This window comes from Anolis carolinensis, chromosome 1, assembly GCF_035594765.1.
Source record: "Anolis carolinensis isolate JA03-04 chromosome 1, rAnoCar3.1.pri, whole genome shotgun sequence".
NCBI lineage: Eukaryota > Metazoa > Chordata > Lepidosauria > Squamata > Dactyloidae > Anolis > Anolis carolinensis.
The window spans coordinates 210,174,431-210,194,624 of NC_085841.1; the positions used below are offsets into that span (position 1 = coordinate 210,174,431).

The window sequence follows — 20,194 nt, forward strand, 5'->3', positions numbered from 1 at the left end:
TTCACATTCAAAACACAGTCACAAGAGTGGTCTCTTACTGGACATTGCAGTTGAGATCTGAATGCTGGTCTCTTTGATCCTATCATTCTTGCTACTACATCACACTGCCTTTTCACTTGTGTTCCCGAGCCACAAGTTACAAAAGACAACCAAAGAAAAAGCTGCACTGAAGTAAGATGAAGCATAACTTTCTGTTCATCATACCTGTAATACAAGTGTCGTAGTCACACATTCTTCCTTCTTTTGCCCTGCAAGTGTTACGATTCCACTAAACCGATCAGATTGACGCCTGGAAAAATGCACCCTGGATGGCCAACCTGACTGCCTCCTCTCATTTTCTGCTTCAAACGCATAATTTAGAACTGGGGGTGGGGTGAGGGATGGATCGAGAGGAGAAATCAAGCACATTAAGTTGTGTTTTAACCATGCTAGCCCTGCTAGAAAGAGAAAAAGTGATCTCGAACACCACACATGTATTAGTACACATCTGTTTAAATATTTCTGAAAATAATTTAATTATACAGATGTTTTACTTAAATCAGTCATTTCCCTGTATCCACTTTGCCATGGACCTCTTTTAAAACATGCCACTTAAGCATACAGCCCAGAGCACATCAATCACTGGCCATAATGCAAGACATGGCACCCAACTGGCTTTTCAGGAATGTTGTAGGAACATTAGATATCTAGTATTAAACAGGAGATATAAGGTACTTTAAAATTAGGAGGCTTTCCCCTTTTGAACCGAAGAAACAATACACACACATATGTGAACTGTGACAACCCAAAAACTAAAACATTTTATATAGCTACAAATGGGGTGGGGGAATAGAAAATTATTTCCTTCAAGCAGGTAATTGAACATCAGGAAGAACTTCCTCACTGTGAGGGCAGTTCGGCAGTGGAACTCTCTCCCCCGGACTGTGGTGGAGGCTCCTTCTTTGGAGGCTTTTAAGCAGAGGCTGGATGGCCATCTGTCGGGGGTGCTTTGAATGCGATTTCCTCCTTCTTGGCAGGGGGTTGGACTGGATGGCCCATGAGGTCTCTTCCAACTCTATTGTTCTATGATTCTATGAATGCATCACATCACTGCTGAAGATGGCTCCTGTCAATTGTCATTTCATTGCTCTTAAAAGTGTGTTGTGGGATATTTATTGGAATAAACAAACATGCTATGTGCTTTACTCTAATCAGGCAATTAGTAAAGAGCACAAAAGCTGGAAAAATGTCTTTAAATTAACTTCCCTTTGGAAGATCATAGTGTCACATGAATAGCCACTGTGAGCATCCATATGACATGCTGGGTAGCCTCCTCGTGACAGCTGAATGCACACATGAAAAAGCCAAATGAGAAAACGGATTTCCTGAAATCATCCACCCATAAAGATTTAACAATAGACAAGCATTATTACCATAACTTACCTATTTTGGGGTTGAAGTCCTTGGGACTTGCTGTATATTCAAAACAGGCTTTCACATTCATACTGTAAGAATTCAAGAATGCAGAACTGGATTTAAAAAGGAAACTCAGAAGGAAATATATTGTATGAAGAGTTGCTGGTAGTTCAAGAAAAAATGGAATGCACTTCATGGGTTCTTTTGTCGGGGGGGGGGGGTGTTAGCCAATCAGTTTGTGCTGTTGGATTGCCTTCTAAGAATCTAGGGGCAAATTACTTCCATGGGAACTGGACTAGCACTTTTTTCACCACCACCCCTAACACAGGAGAGATTGGGTTTTTCTTATTCATCAGCATTCAGGAAACTAAATTGGTATGAGAAGGAGCTGTAACATGGACTGCCAATAACTCAGGTAGACATCACTAGGCAGTTTTATACCCAAAACACATCAGGAACTACATGGCAACTCCTGGATCCCACTGTCCAAGTCCTTGCTCTTACTGGCTGTTTATCTGTCACTACATAGTAAATGAACAGTAAACTGAGCACAAAGAAGCAGAAATGGCAAATGTTGTAGTACAGCCTGAGAGAGAATTGTGGGATTTCCTGTGAGATTTCCAGGGGCACAAAGTGATTAAAATTTAAGTCAAAGAAATTATTGTTGAAGTGGGACTGATTGTATATAGAGTTGTTTAAATGTAATTGAGTTATAATGGTGCAATGTGAGCTGGAGATTGCATCATGCACCGTCTGCTGTCCACTATGCGAGTGTGTAAAGAGTTAACTGTGTATTGCATCAGACAGCAGAGGTGGTTATAAATAGATCCCCCCTCTGCCCTCTGCTCTCTGCCTATCTGCACTCTGTCTGTATATATCGTCTTGAGAGTTTTCAGTTTGTTAGTAAATCTTTTGTAGAAAGCCAAACAGGCTTAAGCCTCTTTATTGGTGCCAGTGATTCTTCGTTGATCTTCCGCTGCATGTGTGTTTATCCAAACCGCGCGCTCTGACAATTATGGCTCTCCCTGGGAAAATCCTGATTCAGAAAGTATAAGGCTTCAAGGTCAAGAAGAGGAGCCTGAAACTTCACCATTAGATAAGGGGTCAGGCGAAGAGCTAAGCGATAAGGAAGGAACCTAGTGCAAAACACCTGGAGATATGGAGGTCAACAAAAGTCTTTGTTTACAGATTAGAGCAGAAAATAGACAGCGGCGGTCAAATCACATACATGGGAAAACTGAGGAGAAAATGTGTGAGAAAAGAAATGACTTCATGGCTGTCTATTAATTAGCAAATTGTTTACCCAAGAGTTAGTTCAGGCAACATAGCATTCAAGTGAGAAAGCTAGGCCTGTGTTCTCTGGACTTTTATTGATTTATTTACAATATTTCTATTCCGCCTTTCCCTACTCCGAAGGGGACTCAAGGCAACTTTACATATAGGCAACTATTTGATGCCATAAAAATAATACAAAATTAAAATAGACATTTAACATAGAATAATAAAATACAAATAAAAGCAATTAGAGATATTTAAAAAACCATACAATCACAGTTAATGACATAATCCACAAACGTAGTCAATCCACAAGTCAAGCCTTGTTATTGGATTCAAGTATTCTAGAAGTTTTCTATGTTCTCATTTTGTAATCTGGCTCAAGTTTTTGCTAAGTATACCTTTGTTTGTGGATTTATGCTGTACTTGTAACTTTCTGGCTACTCTAGGACTATATTACTTGGAATTTGCATGAGACATTTGAAGTTACTATTGCTAACCCATTTTTGGATCATACATTTGCTTTCCTTATTCCTGCTTTTTCATATATTTTACGTGTTTTTGCAATAAACTGTTTGCTTATACTCTGGACTCTTGTGTGGTGCTGTGGTCATAGGGGTTTCAGGCCTGGGGTGCAACAGCAAATGCCCTCACATTCCTTTGAGCTATGCCCCCTTCATTGAAAAAAATATGGCAAGGCTGTGGGAAACAAAAAGGAAGCAAGTCCATTCATTGGACTAGGCCAAGTGTGGACATCTTGCTCCTGACAAGTATCAGGTCCGAGTGTAGTTCTGCAATATTTGCATCACCCACAGGGAGTCCAGCAAATTGCTGATTGAGATCTGTGGATTGGCCCATTGGCCTCTAAATTAGAACTACTTCCCCACCCTGCACAGTAATTACATTACTGCTTTTTGGGACCACTGCTGCAGTAGCCATACTTGCAAACTGACACAGTAACTTTGGATCAAACCTTGGTAAAGTCAATTCTTTGGACTAAAAACCCCACAGCCAATACATCTAGTGAAAGATCCTAGGAGTTGTAGTCCCAAAAATCTTTTCTGGTGCAATGCTTTCTATAGTAATTCCTTTAAGAAATGCAAAATAATTTGCTTAAATTAATAATAATAATAATTTTATTCTTATATCCCACCTCCATCTCCCCGTGGGGACTCGGAGCGGCTTACAAATGTAGAACAAAGATACAATAATATCAGGAACCGAACAACAACGCAAATAAAAATTTTAAAAGACATAAATAAAATGACAACCATTAGTAAAACACAGTTTAAAATACAGCAATAGAATCATAAAAATGGTCTGGGCAAAAGTGCACTAAGTAAGACTTGTAAACATGGTGTGAGTTAAAGTGCTATGAGATCATGGGGGAGCCCCCAGATGGCGTAGTGGACTAAGTGACTTGAAGGTTGGGTTGCTGACCTGAAAGCTGCCAGGTTCGAATCCCACCTGGGGAGAGTGTGGATGAGCTCCCTCTATCAGCTCCAGCTCCATGCGGGGACACGAGAGAAGCCTCCCACAAGGATGGTAAAAACATCAAAAACATCCGGGCGTCCCCTGGGCAACGTCCTTGCAGACGGCCAATTCTCTCACTCCAGAAGCAACTCCGGTTGCTCCTGACACGAAAAAAAAATGAGATCATGGGGGAGAAACCTTAAAAAGGGGGGTGAATCCTAAGACTATTACGGGAAGTTTATCATTGCAAATAGGCCTGAGTGAAGGCCATGTTTTCAGGCTCTTCCTGAAGACTTCCAGAGTGGAAGCTTGCCTAATTTCCCTGGGGAGCGTGTTCCAGAGCTGGGGGGCTGCCACGGAGAAGGCCCTCTCCCTCGTCGTCGTCCCCCAACCGAGCTTGTGACGGAAGTGGAAGCGAGAGGAGGGGCTCCCCCGACAAACAAAGAGATTGTGCGGGTTTCGTAGGGGGAAATGCGGTCACAAAGGTAGATGGGTCCCAAACCGTTCAGGGCTTTGTAAGTCAACACCTGCACCTTGAATTGGGTCTGGAAAATAAACGGCAGCCAGTGGAGCTCCTTAAACAGGGGGGTAGACTGCTCCCTGTAATTCACTCCAGTTAGAAGTCTGGCTGCCGAACACTGAACTAGTTGAAATTTCCAGGCCGTTTTCAAGGGCAGCCCCACATAGAGTGCGTTGCAATAATCCAGTCTAGAGGTGACTAAGGCGTGGACCACCGTGGCCAAGTCAGACTTCACGAGGTAAGGTCGCAGCTGGCGCACAAGTTTTAGTTGTGCAAAGGCCCTCCCAGCCACAGCCGACACCTGAGCATCAAGCGTCAGCGCTGAGTCCAGGAGGACCCCCAAGCTGCGGACCTGCGCCTTCAGGGGGAGTGCACAAGTTGCCACCCAATACCCCGATCAGACATGAGACTGACCTGGAGGACCTTTGTCTTGTCGGGATTAAGCTTCAGTTTATTCACCCTCATCCAGCCCATCACAGCGGCCAAGCACTGGTCCAGTATCTGAGGGGCTTCCTTGGAAGTAGGTGGAAAGAAGTAGTAGAGTTGGGTGTCATCTGCACAGAGATGGCACCGAACTCCAAAACTCCGGATGACCTCTCCCAGTTTAGAAACAAAGTTGAAAAATCCATGGCTTACCAAATCCCGCTAGGCTCACGGCAGTTCTTTGTGTTCAGATCAATTTTGTTTGGAGATATCTCAATGGTTTTCTTAACATTTATTACGGGCCTCGATCTTTTTGAGGGGAAGGAAGAAGGCAAGAAAGAACCATTACATTTACAACACTATGTAAAGAAGCAGCATTTTATGCTGATATATACTGAAATAAGGGAGTCATAGTGACTCCCTTTGATTATTGGTTTGAGTATTGGACTATGCATCTGAAGAAAAGGAATAAATCCTCGCTCAGCCATGGAAACTGGGTGACTTTTGGCAAGCCACACTATCCCAGCCTCAGAGGGAGGCAAAGGAAAATAAATCTTGCCAAGAAAACCCTATGAAATATTCACAGAAGAGTCCCCATATGTCAGCAACAACTTGAAGGCACCCAACAACCAATAGTTAACAAAGAATTGCATTTTGCTTGTGTCTTAGCTCAAAGCATTTAACTGCACGAAATCTTTTTGGAGAAGCACAACCCTATCACCCCCACCCCTTTTTTTGTCTTCCAGCTAGCTGAAAGTTTGTGCAGCATTGGCATCGGAAAATAGTGAAGGAGGGCCAGAGACAGACTTTCAGAGTTGGGTTGCAACAGTGGTCTGCAATAAACAATACAATAAAGATTGGCCCAGAAATGAATAGAATTCTCCTCTACTGTATCAGCTATTCTGGCAAGTTGAAAAAACAGAAATCTATACATTTCATCACAAAATAAGAAATCACTGTGAAGGAAAATGTGAATTTTGGAAGAAGTTTTCAAGTGTTTTCAGGAACAATTCAAAATATGATTTATGCAAGGCTTATCTGACCTGGTTGTTTCATTTCACATGAGCATTACCTTAGTTTTGAATTAAAACTTTGCTGAAACCTAATAAACCTATCTTTATTCTTTTTGTTATTTCTACCTCAGCCACCAAAGTTTCTGTTAAAGTGATAAAGCCCAGGAACACATCTTTGTTAACTGAGGTATACCTATATATTCTTGTCATTTTAATCTGTAAGCCAACTAACCTATAGAGAGATACAGAATCTGAAAGAGATCCAACAGCAATGTCAGGGTAGGAGTTTTTATCTAGATCCATATTTCCTGTGATAGAATAACCAAAGAATGCAATTCTGTTTGCTTCGCCATCAAGGATCTAAAAACCAAAAATAAATAACATTTGGTTAGATAGCACATTTAGCAGTGTTACCCATTAGCAGTTTAAAATGCAGAGAGTAATCAATGATAAGAGAGGAAGGGAGCAGAAAGGTAAAAAAAGAAAACCATTACCAAAGAAAGTCACAGAGGACATATGATAGAACAGACATCTTGTGTGTCCCCAGGTGTTTTGGCCTACAACACCTAGAAATCCCAGCCAATTTACCAGCTGTTAGGATTGCTCAGTCCTAACATATAGGTTCCCAGGTTTATACAGGAAAGCTACCCATGCTTCTCCCCTGCAGTGATCTCTCAAATTATATGTTGCTGGAACATTTATTGATTTACTGAGTTAAGAGTTTATAAATGAATGTTCAGAACAGTTAGTCAATTTCCCCCCATATTTCCTTTCCACATAACATTTAGAAATGAAAAGGGAAGAATCAATAGTATATAAAGTAACAAAAAGGGAGTATCATATCTGCATTGATTAGAGGCCATGCTTCATGCTCATAGCAAAGTAATACAGTACTATGATTCGAAAGGGAAGGGAACAGAAGAATACGGACCTTCAGTGAAAAAATTATGAAAGAAATAAAAACATCAGGGCTGATTCTTAGCAAAGGTACACACAAAGAGACATGCATGATTGCTTCTCTTCTACTGAAATCAATAGAATCGTTTCAGGAGCCTAAATGTGATGAATAGCTCACAGAAACACAGGACTGACTTTTCTTGATTTCACTGAAACTGCTACTGATGATTGAACACAGTGTTTCTCCTTTCAGCCTGGCCTCTGAGCAACCTTTTCCAAAACTTGATACTCTGGAAATAGGTTGCACTGCAACTCTCCCCATTAATTCAGCAAATGCTTGAGAGGGGAGAAGGACTAACAACCAAATTTCCCAATGCTCCTGCTGACCGCCCCTCTCCTAACACCAAGACTTTCATACTATGTAGAGTGAACCAAGATGTATGTTCCTGTGACTGCTCCAGACAAACGGGGATACAATTATACAAACATGGCTGCTTAGGGCAGAAGCATGGTTATTTGATGTAAACCCCCTTCAACCTCATGTGTTCACTGAATATGTGAGTGGAAGATATAGTAATCTGAACAGGACCAAAGCAAAGATGGAGGATGTGTTGTCTATATGTTGATGGACTACAACAACCATCCTCTCCCACCACTAGGGCTATGCCAGCTAGGGGCTTTGGGACCTGCAATAAAACAACATGCAGGAGAAGACACAAAACACACATCAGTTCTGGCTAGTTACATGACAAAAGGGTGAAAAGTTGCTTATAAGACCTAAGGGAAATAAGAATGCAAGGATAGAAGCCTGTCTCACAACACTACATTAGGAGCTCCTTCACAGAACAAAAGTATAGTACAGTAGAGTCTCACTTATCCAACACTCACTTATCCAACGTTCTGGATTATCCAATGCATTTTTGTAGTCAATGTTTTCAATACATTGTGATATTTTGGTGCTAAATTCGTAAATACAGTAACTACTACATAGCATTTATGTGTAATGAACTACTTTTTCTGTCAAATTTGTTGTATAACATGATGTTTTGGTGCTTAATTTGTAAAATCATAACCTATTTTGATGTTTAATAGGCTTTTTCTTAATCTCTCCTTATTATCCAACATATTCGCTTATCCAACGTTCTGCCGGCCCGTTTATGTTGGATACGTGAGACTCTACTGTACCATGATTCCACTTTTGCCACCTTAGCTGCTTTGATATCATGGACTTTCTGTAAAAATATTTTGTACAGTAAATAATTTGGGTTTGTCAGTTCAGACATTCCCTGCTTATTCAACAGGTTTAAGAACTAGGGCGCTGTTGAAAATCAGAGTTGGTAACTCAAACCCAGTGCTCGTTTTTAGCTTGCAAATGCAAGACTGTACACTAGATGGCAATGAGTCAACAGAGGTTCCATCTACAATGCCATATATTCCAGTTTCCAAATAGAGATTATCTGTGTTGTCGAAGGCTTTCATGGCCGGGATCACAGGGTTGTTGTATTTCTTCCGGGCTGTGTGGCCATGTTCCAGAAGTATTCTCTCCTGACATTTCTCCCACATCTATGGCAGGCATCCTCAGAGGTTGTGAGGTATGGATAAACTAAGAAAGGAAAGGAAAAAATATATATATCTGTGGAGAGTCCAGGGTGTGGCAAGAGTAGATGGGAACCAACACTCTGAGGGCAGAGGAGACCCAAGGACGCTAATGACTGAACAAAGGATGTTCCCAGGCAAGAGACAAAAACCTTTTCAATGCTAATTAGGGTGATTAACTGCAACATTAATGCTGGCTTTCCAGTGACAAAGGACTCTTGCCACACCCTGGACTCTACACAGATATATATTCTTTCCTTTCCTTACTTAGTTTATCCATACCTCACAACCTCTGAGGATGCCTGCCATAGATGTGGGCGAAACGTCAGGAGAGAATACTTCTGGAACATGGCCACACAGCCCAAAAGACATACAACAACCCAGAGATTATCTGCTTTGAACGGGATTATATAACAATGTAAATCCAGCCTGAGTGAGAGAAAAGTGTGCTGGCTAGAGAGAGGGAGAAAAATCCAACATACATATAGACTGAGTGGGTGAGGGGAGCAGAACGTGATCAAAGGAGCAGACCAGGCTTTGAAAGTGCAGTGCTGTTGAAACAGGAGAAGTTGAAAAACAAAGAGTTGAAAAGTAGGGGACACCTGTGTAGTGTAATAGGTAAGTGTGTAACTCATGCATCATGTAATAAGAAGAGTGATTAATGAATGGAATATTGTACATGGGTGTTGATTGTTGGATCAAAGAAAGACAAATGGGGTTGGTGATTGATCTGGCATCTGAGAATCTGAAAGACTGGTGTAGTGGAGAGGAATCATAGAATAGTAGAGTTGGAAGAGACCTCATGGGCCATCCAGTCCAACCCCCGCTAAGAAGCAGGAAATCGCATTCAAAGCACCCCCGACAGATGGCCATCCAGCCTCTGCTTAAAAGCCTCCAAAGAAGGAGCCTCCACCACACTCCGGGGGAGAGAGTTCCACTGCTGAACAGCTCTCACAGTGAGGAAGTTCTTCCTGATGTTCAGGTGGAATCTCCTTTCCTGTAGTTTGAAGTGTGGATTAAGATTAAGCCATTCACATTTAAGAAATAAAGTGTGTGTTCGAGTTAGCCATTTTTGTAGAGAAGTGTTTGAGTGAAAGGTTTGTTTGGTTTTTCTTATGTTTAACTTCTTTCAATAAAGAGGGGTTTTTTTTTGCATATCATATGCATTTGGGCCCCAGGAACACTACACACACACACACACGGACTGGGTTCAGATACAGGAGAGAATAAAGAGAGCTGGTGTCCAGTGGGGACAGAGGTTGCATGATACTCTGTACAGGAACCTTGAGGACAGCTAGTTGGTCCCAAAATGGTGATCATAGCAGGAGGACCATACATTTGGTGCTAGAGGTGGAATAAGGGGAAGTCATCAATCTTGGTGGTAACAGTGGGATTGTGGACATATTCACACATAATGGCAATTGAGATTTAGGCTGAACCTAACATCTGGTAGAGAAAATGGTGGAATAAGGGACAATATCCCCACATTGGCAATGTCTGGAATTTATAGTTTGCTGAGGCACCAGAAGAGCTCCCTGGCTGAACCATCTAAATGTTCTTCCTTAAATGACAAATTCACAGGTTGGGACCAGGGCTATTAAATAGTGAAACCAGAGTGTTGTAATCTAAAAATGAAAAAACTCCAGGACTGTGACTCTTCATGTGTGATTAAACCAGTCAGTATCATCAGTTGTCAGAAATGATGGGAGTTAGAGGACCAGAAGTTTTCGACTAGCTCATTCATAAGGACATGGACAAAATGTAATGCCAGCTGGAATCACAAGAAGCCAAATGAAGGGCAGAAGCTGGTGGCTGAGAAAAATGAGCAGGGACCTGTATAAGAGAAACTGAATATACAAGGAGGACTTTCATTCAACTTGACATAAGGGAAGATATTACAAGTTAATACCTGTGCTGGTTTTGTATTTATTCCATTCCTGGAGCCGTGAAATATATACACCTTGCCAAAATCACCATCATATGGAGCACCCACAGCAATATCTGTTATTTTTTTCCAAAGAAAAGAATAAAAATATTCAAGAGATCTTATGATTCTAAAAGCCACAACTAATAACTCCAACAAAACATGGAAATAAATATATAAACATAAGCCGAGAGGCAAACCACTATGTTAAAGGCCAATCTGAAACCACAATTATCAAACGCCCACAACACAACATTTCACAAAAGCAGTGTTCATCAGGCATACATTGTGCAAAGCATATTTGAGTTTCAAAATATCTGAACACTAGAAACATCACATGGGATGATGATGATTTTAACTATCTGAAAATGCAGAGTGCAAATATAGTAAGGAATACAATAACTGACTAAACAAAACAAAAAAAGAGTATTCTCGGATTCAAGGACACTAACTCATAGAGAACCTCAGCTATTGGAAGTGTGGAGAAATCCCCACGGATTCATCAAATCCATCTTTTAGTCCTAGTGACCGACCATGCTGTAGCAAATTTCATTCTTCATTACCTGGGAAGCCATCTTGGTTAACATCACCAATGTTTTCGACTGCAATCCCAAACATAGAGTTTGCAGATCCATTGAGGCGAACTGGCTTTATTCCTTCCCACTTTCCTCGCTGATTAATGTAAACATAGACGGCGCCACCAATTTCACCATCTCTGTCAAAATATTGTGGGGCTCCAACAACAATATCTTGCCAACTGAGAAAAAAACAAAGGAAAGGACAATGTAAACTAACCAATGTTTTGAAGGCAATAGTGTGAAGCAAGTGAGAAAACTGTTTTAATGTGTTCAGTGATAAAGAAACACAGCTTATTACAATGCTTCCCATGCCATTTTAGGACATAAGTGAGTTATTTCTGTACACTTTTTAATAGCCCTTTCCTGGGCCTAAAATGTCCCAGAGGGGAGCAAAAAAGGTGCAGAAATGAAACCCATGTCACACCACTTTTTAAATTTTTAAACAACCAAAAAAAAAAAAATCCTGGAAAGCCACTTTGCAGATTCCTGCTCTATAACAACATTTCCTTACTCAGCCATTTAATTAAATTGGCATACAGGCAATTTAAAATATTCAATGACCTTTTAGGCTAACTATGAAAGCAACTGGCAAGTGTTTTTTCTTAAAATAACGGCATGTAACATGATATTTGTTCCTAAGTTATAAATGTCATTTCCTGTTTGGTTCTATCATAAAAACATGGAAAAGGTTTATTAAACTGTAAAAACTGTTTTTGCAGGACATCCTGCAGCACATTTTGCTATTGTTTTTCAATGATTCCCTTCTCAAGTCTCAACCAATTCAACATAGTTTGTGGCAGCCACAGAAATGAAGTTTCTGGAGTATAACAACTACTTTCACAGTAAGTACCATGCAGTTAAACAGGAATAACTCTTTCAAACCAGGAACAGAAAAAAAAATCAGATTTTGTTACATAGTGTAATTATATAGTGGCATTCTTTTTTGCTGTTTCTGAGGACAAAGAATTAATGAGAAACAGTTTAACTTCTCACACCTTCTGTAAGAGATTCTGTACAAGGAGACAAGTGGGAAATACACTAGAATAAGTAAGAGGTGGACTACCCTGCACCCCATAGAAAAGGGGTAGAGTAGAAGAAGAACAGGAAAAGGAGTAGAGTAGAAGAAGGTTTACCCATCACTGTTGAGGTCCACAACGGCCACGTCATAGCCAAAGGAAGAAGCCAGCCCCTCGCCCTCCAGCACATGCACAAGGGACAATGCCCGTTGCAGATCACTGTCTTTTTTCAAGAGAACAACGGCCCCACTATGGTTTGCTCTGGGGGCTCCCGAAACAAATGTGAGATTTTCCTGAGAAACGATACCTTTTCCAGAATCCAGAGAAAAACCTGCAACACAAAGGAACAATTGAAGACTTTACTGTTGAAAGTGGTAAGAGAACCAAAGACAACATCAGTGGAGTGTGGCATGCCTCATGCATTGCTCCTCCATTCACATGGATGTGCAAAGGAAATCTCAAGTGTAATGTCCCATAACCCCATTAGTCTATAGCAGTAGTTCTCAACTTGTGGGTCCCTAGGTGTTTTGGCCTACAACTCCCAGAAATACCAACCAGTTTAACAGTTGTTAGAATTTCTGGGAGTTGAAGACCAAAACATCTGGAGACCCACAAATTGAGAACCACTGGTCTATAGAAAGGGTCCACACACATCACTGCTGCAAGGGGGGGGGGGACCAGAATATTGGCAGGTTGCCTTCCATCCCTATGGGCTGATTTGGGTTGGAAGCATGTCTCTGCTCCTTGTCCCTTCTTTTTCCTATTAGCTATAAAGCATCCATAATAGTGACTATGTTAAAGTGGTGGTTGAAAGTACTGTAGATCTACACATATACTTTAAGCCAAATAATTTATGTAATGTTACACAGTAGGCACAATTTAAGGGAAAACATGTCTCTGCAACCTCCACATATTGTACATATAAAAGCACAATCCTGTGTTCTCTCAGCAGACATCACAGATATATGCCAGAAGTGAATAATTTTTTTAGATTTAGATGCATATTCCCTGAGACATTGGGAAGTTGCCAGTGGACAGTTCCAGAGCTTTGTTAAGATCTTTCAATGCAACATTATTGTTTTTTCTCCCTCTCCATATTCTCTCTCTCTTCCTGGAGAATCTTAAAAGAGAAAATGTGTGAGATGGTGAATGTTCAAGAGAAACACAAATGTGCTGGTACAATGGTGTCTCTCTCTCTTCCCACATCCACAGACTTGAACTTCTACTCCCAATTTTACAGCAGCACAGACCATGTGTCCCATTTATCCATACACTTTCCTTCACACATATCAGCCATGTATCTACCATAAATAGGACAATTTCGGAAAAAGTAGGGAGGGAGGAAAAGACCAAGACACCACAGGCTACAGTTTCTCCAGCTTTGGAATATATGAATTTGGTTCCTTTAGGTGATGCCCAAAATTTGGACTACTTTAAAATGCTGTGATTAGCACCACTTTAACATAGCATACCCATGATGTTACATGAATGTAAACAACCTGAAACATTAGTCATGCTCTTCAGATTCCATAAAAATGGCATGCATTGCTAAGCATGTCAAGTGGCCTTTAGTTATTCTAGGGTCACAGTCCAACCCTCCCCACTGACTTCTATGGGATTTGGATGGGCACAACACAGAATGAACTGAAACTTAAGAAAATAAGCAGTAGCAAAATCATCAGCACAACTCTGAAAGGCACCTGTAAAAGCACCTCTATTTGAAAAAGAATATAATCATCTACCATGTTCGCCAAAAAACAAAAACCTTTAATCAATTATCTGGGCAGATGGGGTTGTATGTGATTGCTGAATTGTCATGTTGAGGGATAGACTGTGGCAAATAACCGGTGGTTCTTCTGATCTTGCCAACCTGAAGTATCACAAGCGCTAACTAGCCAAATAAGCAGCTGAAAAGCCCAATTTGCACTGCTTCTTCACCAGGAGCCAGGAGCTCCCCTAGATTCTCTCATTGAAACTAAAATTTTTCCAAAACATGCATGATTTTGGAAATGGAAATCATATGATGATGTCAGCAAGTTTGGAATGCCATGGATAAAATGACAGGGACCATCACTTAAGAGGTCACAAACCTAGGTAGCTATTCGTCATCACATCAGTGGACTTGTCTACTTTGATGTTGGGAGGCAGAGTTTTGTACACAAATTGATCAGGGTTAGCATAAGAGATACTTGTCATAAAAAGAAGACCTGTAAATGTGAGCACAGAAAGAAGATGCAGAAAAGAAAGGAGGACAGGTTAAGCAATAGCATAACAACACAGGGCAACTTGAGGAGAAGCAGATGTACTTTAATACAGACCAGTATGAATCAAGTGATAACAGAACAGTGAAAAGCCTCCAGAGAAAAGGTCAGGAATGTGAATACAGAAGATTCATAATTAAACTTTGTTAGCAAACACTGCAAAGTGGTATTGTCTTATTTATTTTAATCTTGTCTTCAGAAGACTGGAAACTCTTTTATGATGCTTTCTCTTCAGCTTTTAGAGCCCTGACCCACATCAGAATAGGAACAAGGCATGTTTAGCATTCTAGGCACTGGACTCTTGGTTCCCATCGCTCTTCATCTCTGGCTATGGCGGGTAGGACTGATGGGTCAACTGATATTTGAAAGACCGAATATTTTCTAGGATTGCCAAGGACCCTTCATCCTTTATGTCAATGCAAATCTGCCAGATAATGCTTGTTGCCAAACAAGAGAAAGGGCAGTGGGGCTGAATGGACAATGTTAACCTGTTGTTCTTACCCAGAACATTTACAGATGTTCACATCAGGCAGGGGGATATATGACACTAAGCATATGAATATCTCTATAATGCAGAAGGGTGGTGGAGTGGTGAAAATGGCCCCAGTTTCCATGCTAGGTTTGAACAAGTCACTCCCAGAATTTAGAAATCTTCAATACACATAGCCAAAGCTTTCCCTTTTTCCTTGGATCAGTCTTTGACAGCAAAGGACTGTCCTCAGCCAAGCATTCTGCATGCTGCCTCAAGCCAAAGCTGGCTTATTAGTCCTGGTACACTGATAATTGCTCCTTTAAGATTCCTTTAATGACATAGGTCCCAAAGTTAAATGATGTTGTTTGCCTTCCTTTTTGCATCAAGACCCAACTATTTTATCATTTGCTGCAAATGCGACACAGATTTGTTATTAGTGTCAATCCATACTTTAAAAAGCAAACCTCTAAAAGCAAGCCAGCCTTTTCCATGCGACACACACATCTTTCAAGAGCACACCTTAAAGCACCTCAAGAAAGCTGCAGAACTGTCTCACATTTCCAGAATGCTATTTGGATGCTGTCACTGCAAATGTACCACAAAAGCCATTCCCGACGATAATGGCACAGGCTTCCCAGCGCAATGTGCTTGAGGCCACTGATGCTGGCCTACCTATCTTCATGCAGTACTTACTGTGTGTAAGGGGTTACAGTAATCACGGCATAAGAACTTGTGAGTCCTTGTTGGTGCTCTTAAAAGTCTCATTATATTAGCAGCTCTGAGGTGTACCTCAGCCCGAGTACCATCCGTCATATCCAAAACAGCCATAAAAACGTAGGCGGAGGAAGCAAGTGGCAAACTCTTGGCTTAAATGAAATGAGTCCATAACTTAATTACTCTTATGCTAGAGCTCCATGTCTGGGTAGTGATTTTCTGGAGATCTCTGAAGAGCTTAATCCTACCTAAGTAACTGTTAGCTGGCACAGGAACTAGGCTCTCATCTCGCCGGCTCTCATCGCCAACTTCATAAGGCCCATCATCAAAGATACCATAATCATAATATGTCTGATTCCTTTGCTCTGCACGAACCACTCCTGGAAGAATGACATGACAAAGCAAAAACAAAAAGTGGGATGAATGACATGGGGAAGGGAAAACTTAAAACAAAATAGTGAATTTTACAAAAGAAAAAGCAACCACAATGGCATAATTGTGTGGGAAAAGAAGGGAAGAACCATAATGCAAGGCTCTAGGCCTGGTTTGAAACTTCATGATACAATAAAGGATGATACCAAAGAAGATTCTTAAAGATATGATCTTGAATATATTGACAGTAAAACATATAATTGACACACATTTCCACAATTCATTCTATCGGACCTTGTAGAATCTAGACTGTTTTGTTGAGGTTAGAGATGGTATAAGGACTGGAGAGAGACATGCCAGAGGAAAGGCATTTATAAGGTTGGAAATTGAGAAGCCAGGGCTATAGGAAAGAACACAAAATTCATGATGGTACAGAAGCCTGGGAAAGGCTGGCCAGGGGATTCTGGGAGTTGTATGATCCAAGGCAAAGTCCTGGGAAGAATAAAAATAAAAAGGAATTCTGTTTGTGATTTTGACACCTAACCATGAAGAAAGGATGTCAAGATTGGCAAAGGCAGTTGTAGAAGGAGGTACCTACCACCTCTGAGCTACCCTATATCCAAATGACTAACTTCAGCATGGGTTGGGAACTCAAGCTGATCAACTCTAAAAGAACCAGACAGGAAAACATGTTATCCAACTCATAATTGTGCCTTAGCTACAATCTTCCCCACACCATCCCTGATACCTGAATTTGGAAACATGAAGCTCAGAGTTAGAAGTTACCTCCTTCTGTTGCTCTCACTGTCACTTTGTATTCTCTGCCCAAACAGAGAAAAACATACAACCATTCACACAGGTTGAGGATCTCTTATCCAAAATGCCTAGGACTAGAAGTGTCCCATATTTCATATTTTTTCATATTTTGGAATACTTCCATGTACTGTACATAATGAGGTATTTTGGAGATAGGACCCAAATCTAAACACAACATTCTCTTATATGTCATATACAATTTATACACATAACATAAAGCTAATTTTATACACACTATTTTCACAATTTTGTGCATTAAACAAAATTTGCACATGAGATGTCACTATCTCAACCACCCCATGTGGATAATTTTGGATTTCAGAATTCCAGATAAGGGATACTTATCCATAACATATTGTTAGGCCAGCTTGGTGCATCAACAATATTTCCGCTGAAACAGATATATCATCTCCACATGGAAGGAAAGGCAGGTTGTAAAACAAGGACTTTCAAAACACCTTGTGAGACCACAGTCTGTACTGAACCCAGACTGTGTACTTGAGACAACAGAGAAATGAAAGGAAGGCACAGATTTAAAACTCTATTTGTCCTTTCATGTGTTACAGCAAATCCTTTTAGGCAGAGTAACAACCTAACAGCCCTACAGGTCTTCCTTTAAGTTCCTGTAGAGACGATGTAGAGATCAAATTTCCTATAATGCGCTCCTTCCTCCAAAGGGTCCTAGTTTACCATCTAAGAGTCCATAATGATTTGGTCAAGTAGGGCAATAGGCTTCTCCTTTCCTCTCTTGTCCCCTAGCCAATCTTCTCCTTTTTCCAGACACTTCTATCCCATCCTCACATGCAAGTACAAAATACAGTAGAGTCTCATTTATCCAACATAAATGGGCTGGCAGTACATTGGATAAGCAAATATGTTGGACAATAAGGAGGGATTAAGGAAAAGCCTATTAAACATCAAATTAGGTTATAATTTTACAAATTAAGCACCAAACCATCATGTTATACAACACATTTGACAAAAAAGGTAGTTCAATACGCAGTAATGTTATGTAGTAATTACTGTATTTACGAATTTAGCACCAAAATATTATAATGTATTGAAAACATTGACTACAAAAACATTGACTACTTAAAAGGCAGACTGTGTTGGATAATCCAGAACATTGGATAAGCAAATGTTGGATAAGTGAGACTCTACTGTAGTCAAGTATGTTCATCTCTATTGTATGCCAGTGGCTTCTGGGCATTAGATTTTTAAAAAGGTAGCTTTCAGTTGCATTTTAAAAAGATTATCATTTATTGCCTCCAATAATAATTAATGGAAACTATTTTGAAAGTATCTTAGTTAGTGAAGATGCCAGGAACTGAAGCTATCTCCTGCATAAAAGCCCAAGTGCTTCACTATAATACTACCATCCTCCTCTGAGGTTTCAGTGAAATGATAATGGACTCTCATGAATGGGGTTACTATGCAGGCAAAATATCAGCTTGGCAGACGACAAAAGAATGTCTTTACCATTGAAACCCATGATGTTCAACTAGTCTGTTCCTAAACAAGACTTTATGGTATAGAGAGTTAGAAGAACACTGAATAGTCCTGTAATGTATGGCAACGAAAAGGTCAAGTTCCTGGAGCTGTCCAGACAAGAGATTATGTGCTGAATAACAGAAAGCTGAGTGTATTTTCAATTATTGTCTGCAAGCTTTGGAATTTGGTGTAGAATGTGTCTTCCTATGAACCCCAGGTTTTAATTTCAGAGAAGGTTACAGTTCTCAAGATTTTTGAGAACAAAAGAAAAAACCCACCCACAAAACACTGTTCTTGCAATTCTGCTTGAGTAAGTCTATATAATTTCTGCAAAACTGACTCCATAGTAAGGCCTAAGACAAGCACAACACAAAATATTCTTCATAAGGAAATGAAATCAGGGGAAGAAATTCCACGGCATAAAGCAGTGTGGCAAGAAAAACCAAAAGCATCATTCAACAAAATATTTAATATCTTCCGTACATACACAGGTAGAGACAAATCCAAAGACTCTTTACATACATTTGCCATGCCCACCAAATGAAATTCATTGGGGTGCATCTACAGTGTAGAATGAATGCACTTTGATACCACTTCAACTGCCCTGGCTTAATGTTATAGAACTGTGAGAGTTGTAGTTTGGTGAAGCATCAGCAAAATTACAAATTTACAACTACCATGAGTCCATAGCATTGAGCCATGGCAATTAAAGCAGTAAATATACCCTAAGTCCAGAGACGTTGTAGCACTTTTCCTTGGCTACAAAACAATCACCTAAGAGTTAAATTGTTTGTAGTATTTGCATATAGAAGCAGTTCATATCACCATGTGCAAGTTCAACCCTTGCTCATCTTGGGTGATAAAAACTACTGGGATGGACTGGGTAGGTGGGCTCAGAGGCGGTGAATGTTTTGCTGTGTCAAGGAAAGATTCCTGTTACCTAGAAAAGCACTCCAAGGAACCAGGTATGTGAGAACTACTGTCAGGTTGCAAATATCCACTTTACAAGCCAAGGTGCTTGGGCGTGTAGTAGCTAGGCAATTCCATGTATACTTGAAGAAAACAGATCACTCGTGCCAATGTCAGTGTAGCGTTTTTAGGAACTGTTACGATTATTTTATAGGAAACGAGAGTACTACCTCTACCAAACAAACAGCAGGAAAGTTAAAAACGAAAAACCTTACCTTTCCAATTATAGGTACCTGGTGCCCCAAATACAACATAATGGTAATCTCTGGTAAAAGTGGCAGCAACACCTTGCTGGCATGAACCGAATTTCTCATGTCCTCTCAAGCGGCCATCACAAAAACTCCACTCCCCACCATCCATATCATCGCTGATTGTGAGATCTTGACTTAGCACATAGCACTTGCCAATGATATCTCGTGTCTCCTGGACAGTGTTTACATACTGCCTTTTCTCATAGCGATGTGCACAGGTCTGGAAGATGTCAAGAAACCAGAGATAAGCAAACATGTTGCAGAGCGTGGGAAAAGGAGCCATTCAAGCTTTGAACTATACAGAAAGATTCCTGTAACCACAGAACCCATATCTACAGCTTCATTTACTCATGCCCAGAGGAAAGGGGTCTCTCTAGGAATTTGCAGGGTCTTCTAGGCACTGCATTGCTTCCTACAGATGTTACCACAGACCAGGGCTTCTTAAACTTCTCTATTTGGGATCCCTTTTGGCCCAAGAATGTTTTATGTTACCCCGAGTATACAGTATATAAAATACAGTATGTAGAAGCATCAAACATTTACTGATAAGTAATGTTTGATGCATTTACTGATAACAAATGGTCAAGCCCTGTGAAACAGGCCGATTTTCCTTTTCATGAAAAACAGCTGAAGCATCTTCTGCAGAGTCCACTGTAAAAATTGCACAACAGATTTGTGTAAATGGCTAAAACAGCCACTGACATTCAAAAAAATTTCACTGTTGCCAAATGTTTCAAG

At 40.5% G+C, this 20,194-nt stretch overlaps 1 protein-coding gene across 5 annotated transcripts in view; it reads right to left on the reverse strand.

Moving 5' to 3' along the window:
• The window catches only part of itga6 (integrin subunit alpha 6), a 96,655-nt gene that overhangs the window by 25,598 nt on the left and 50,863 nt on the right, over window positions 1-20,194 (reverse strand). For 2 of the 5 annotated variants that reach the window (XM_062969182.1, XM_062969184.1), the window contains exons 4-12: window positions 19,421-19,676; window positions 14,201-14,317; window positions 12,228-12,441; window positions 11,080-11,273; window positions 10,502-10,593; window positions 6,332-6,459; window positions 5,300-5,395; window positions 1,423-1,484; window positions 205-362 (exon numbers count right to left, since the gene is read on the reverse strand). In XM_062969182.1, coding sequence (XP_062825252.1) covers window positions 205-362; window positions 1,423-1,484; window positions 5,300-5,395; window positions 6,332-6,459; window positions 10,502-10,593; window positions 11,080-11,273; window positions 12,228-12,441; window positions 14,201-14,317; window positions 19,421-19,676 — 1,317 coding nt within the window. Of the gene's footprint in view, window positions 1-204; window positions 363-1,422; window positions 1,485-5,299; window positions 5,396-6,331; window positions 6,460-10,501; window positions 10,594-11,079; window positions 11,274-12,227; window positions 12,442-14,200; window positions 14,318-15,805; window positions 15,938-19,420; window positions 19,677-20,194 lie in introns of all 5 variants that reach the window. The other 3 variants (XM_062969181.1, XM_062969183.1, XM_062969185.1) reach the window with 2 other exon arrangements.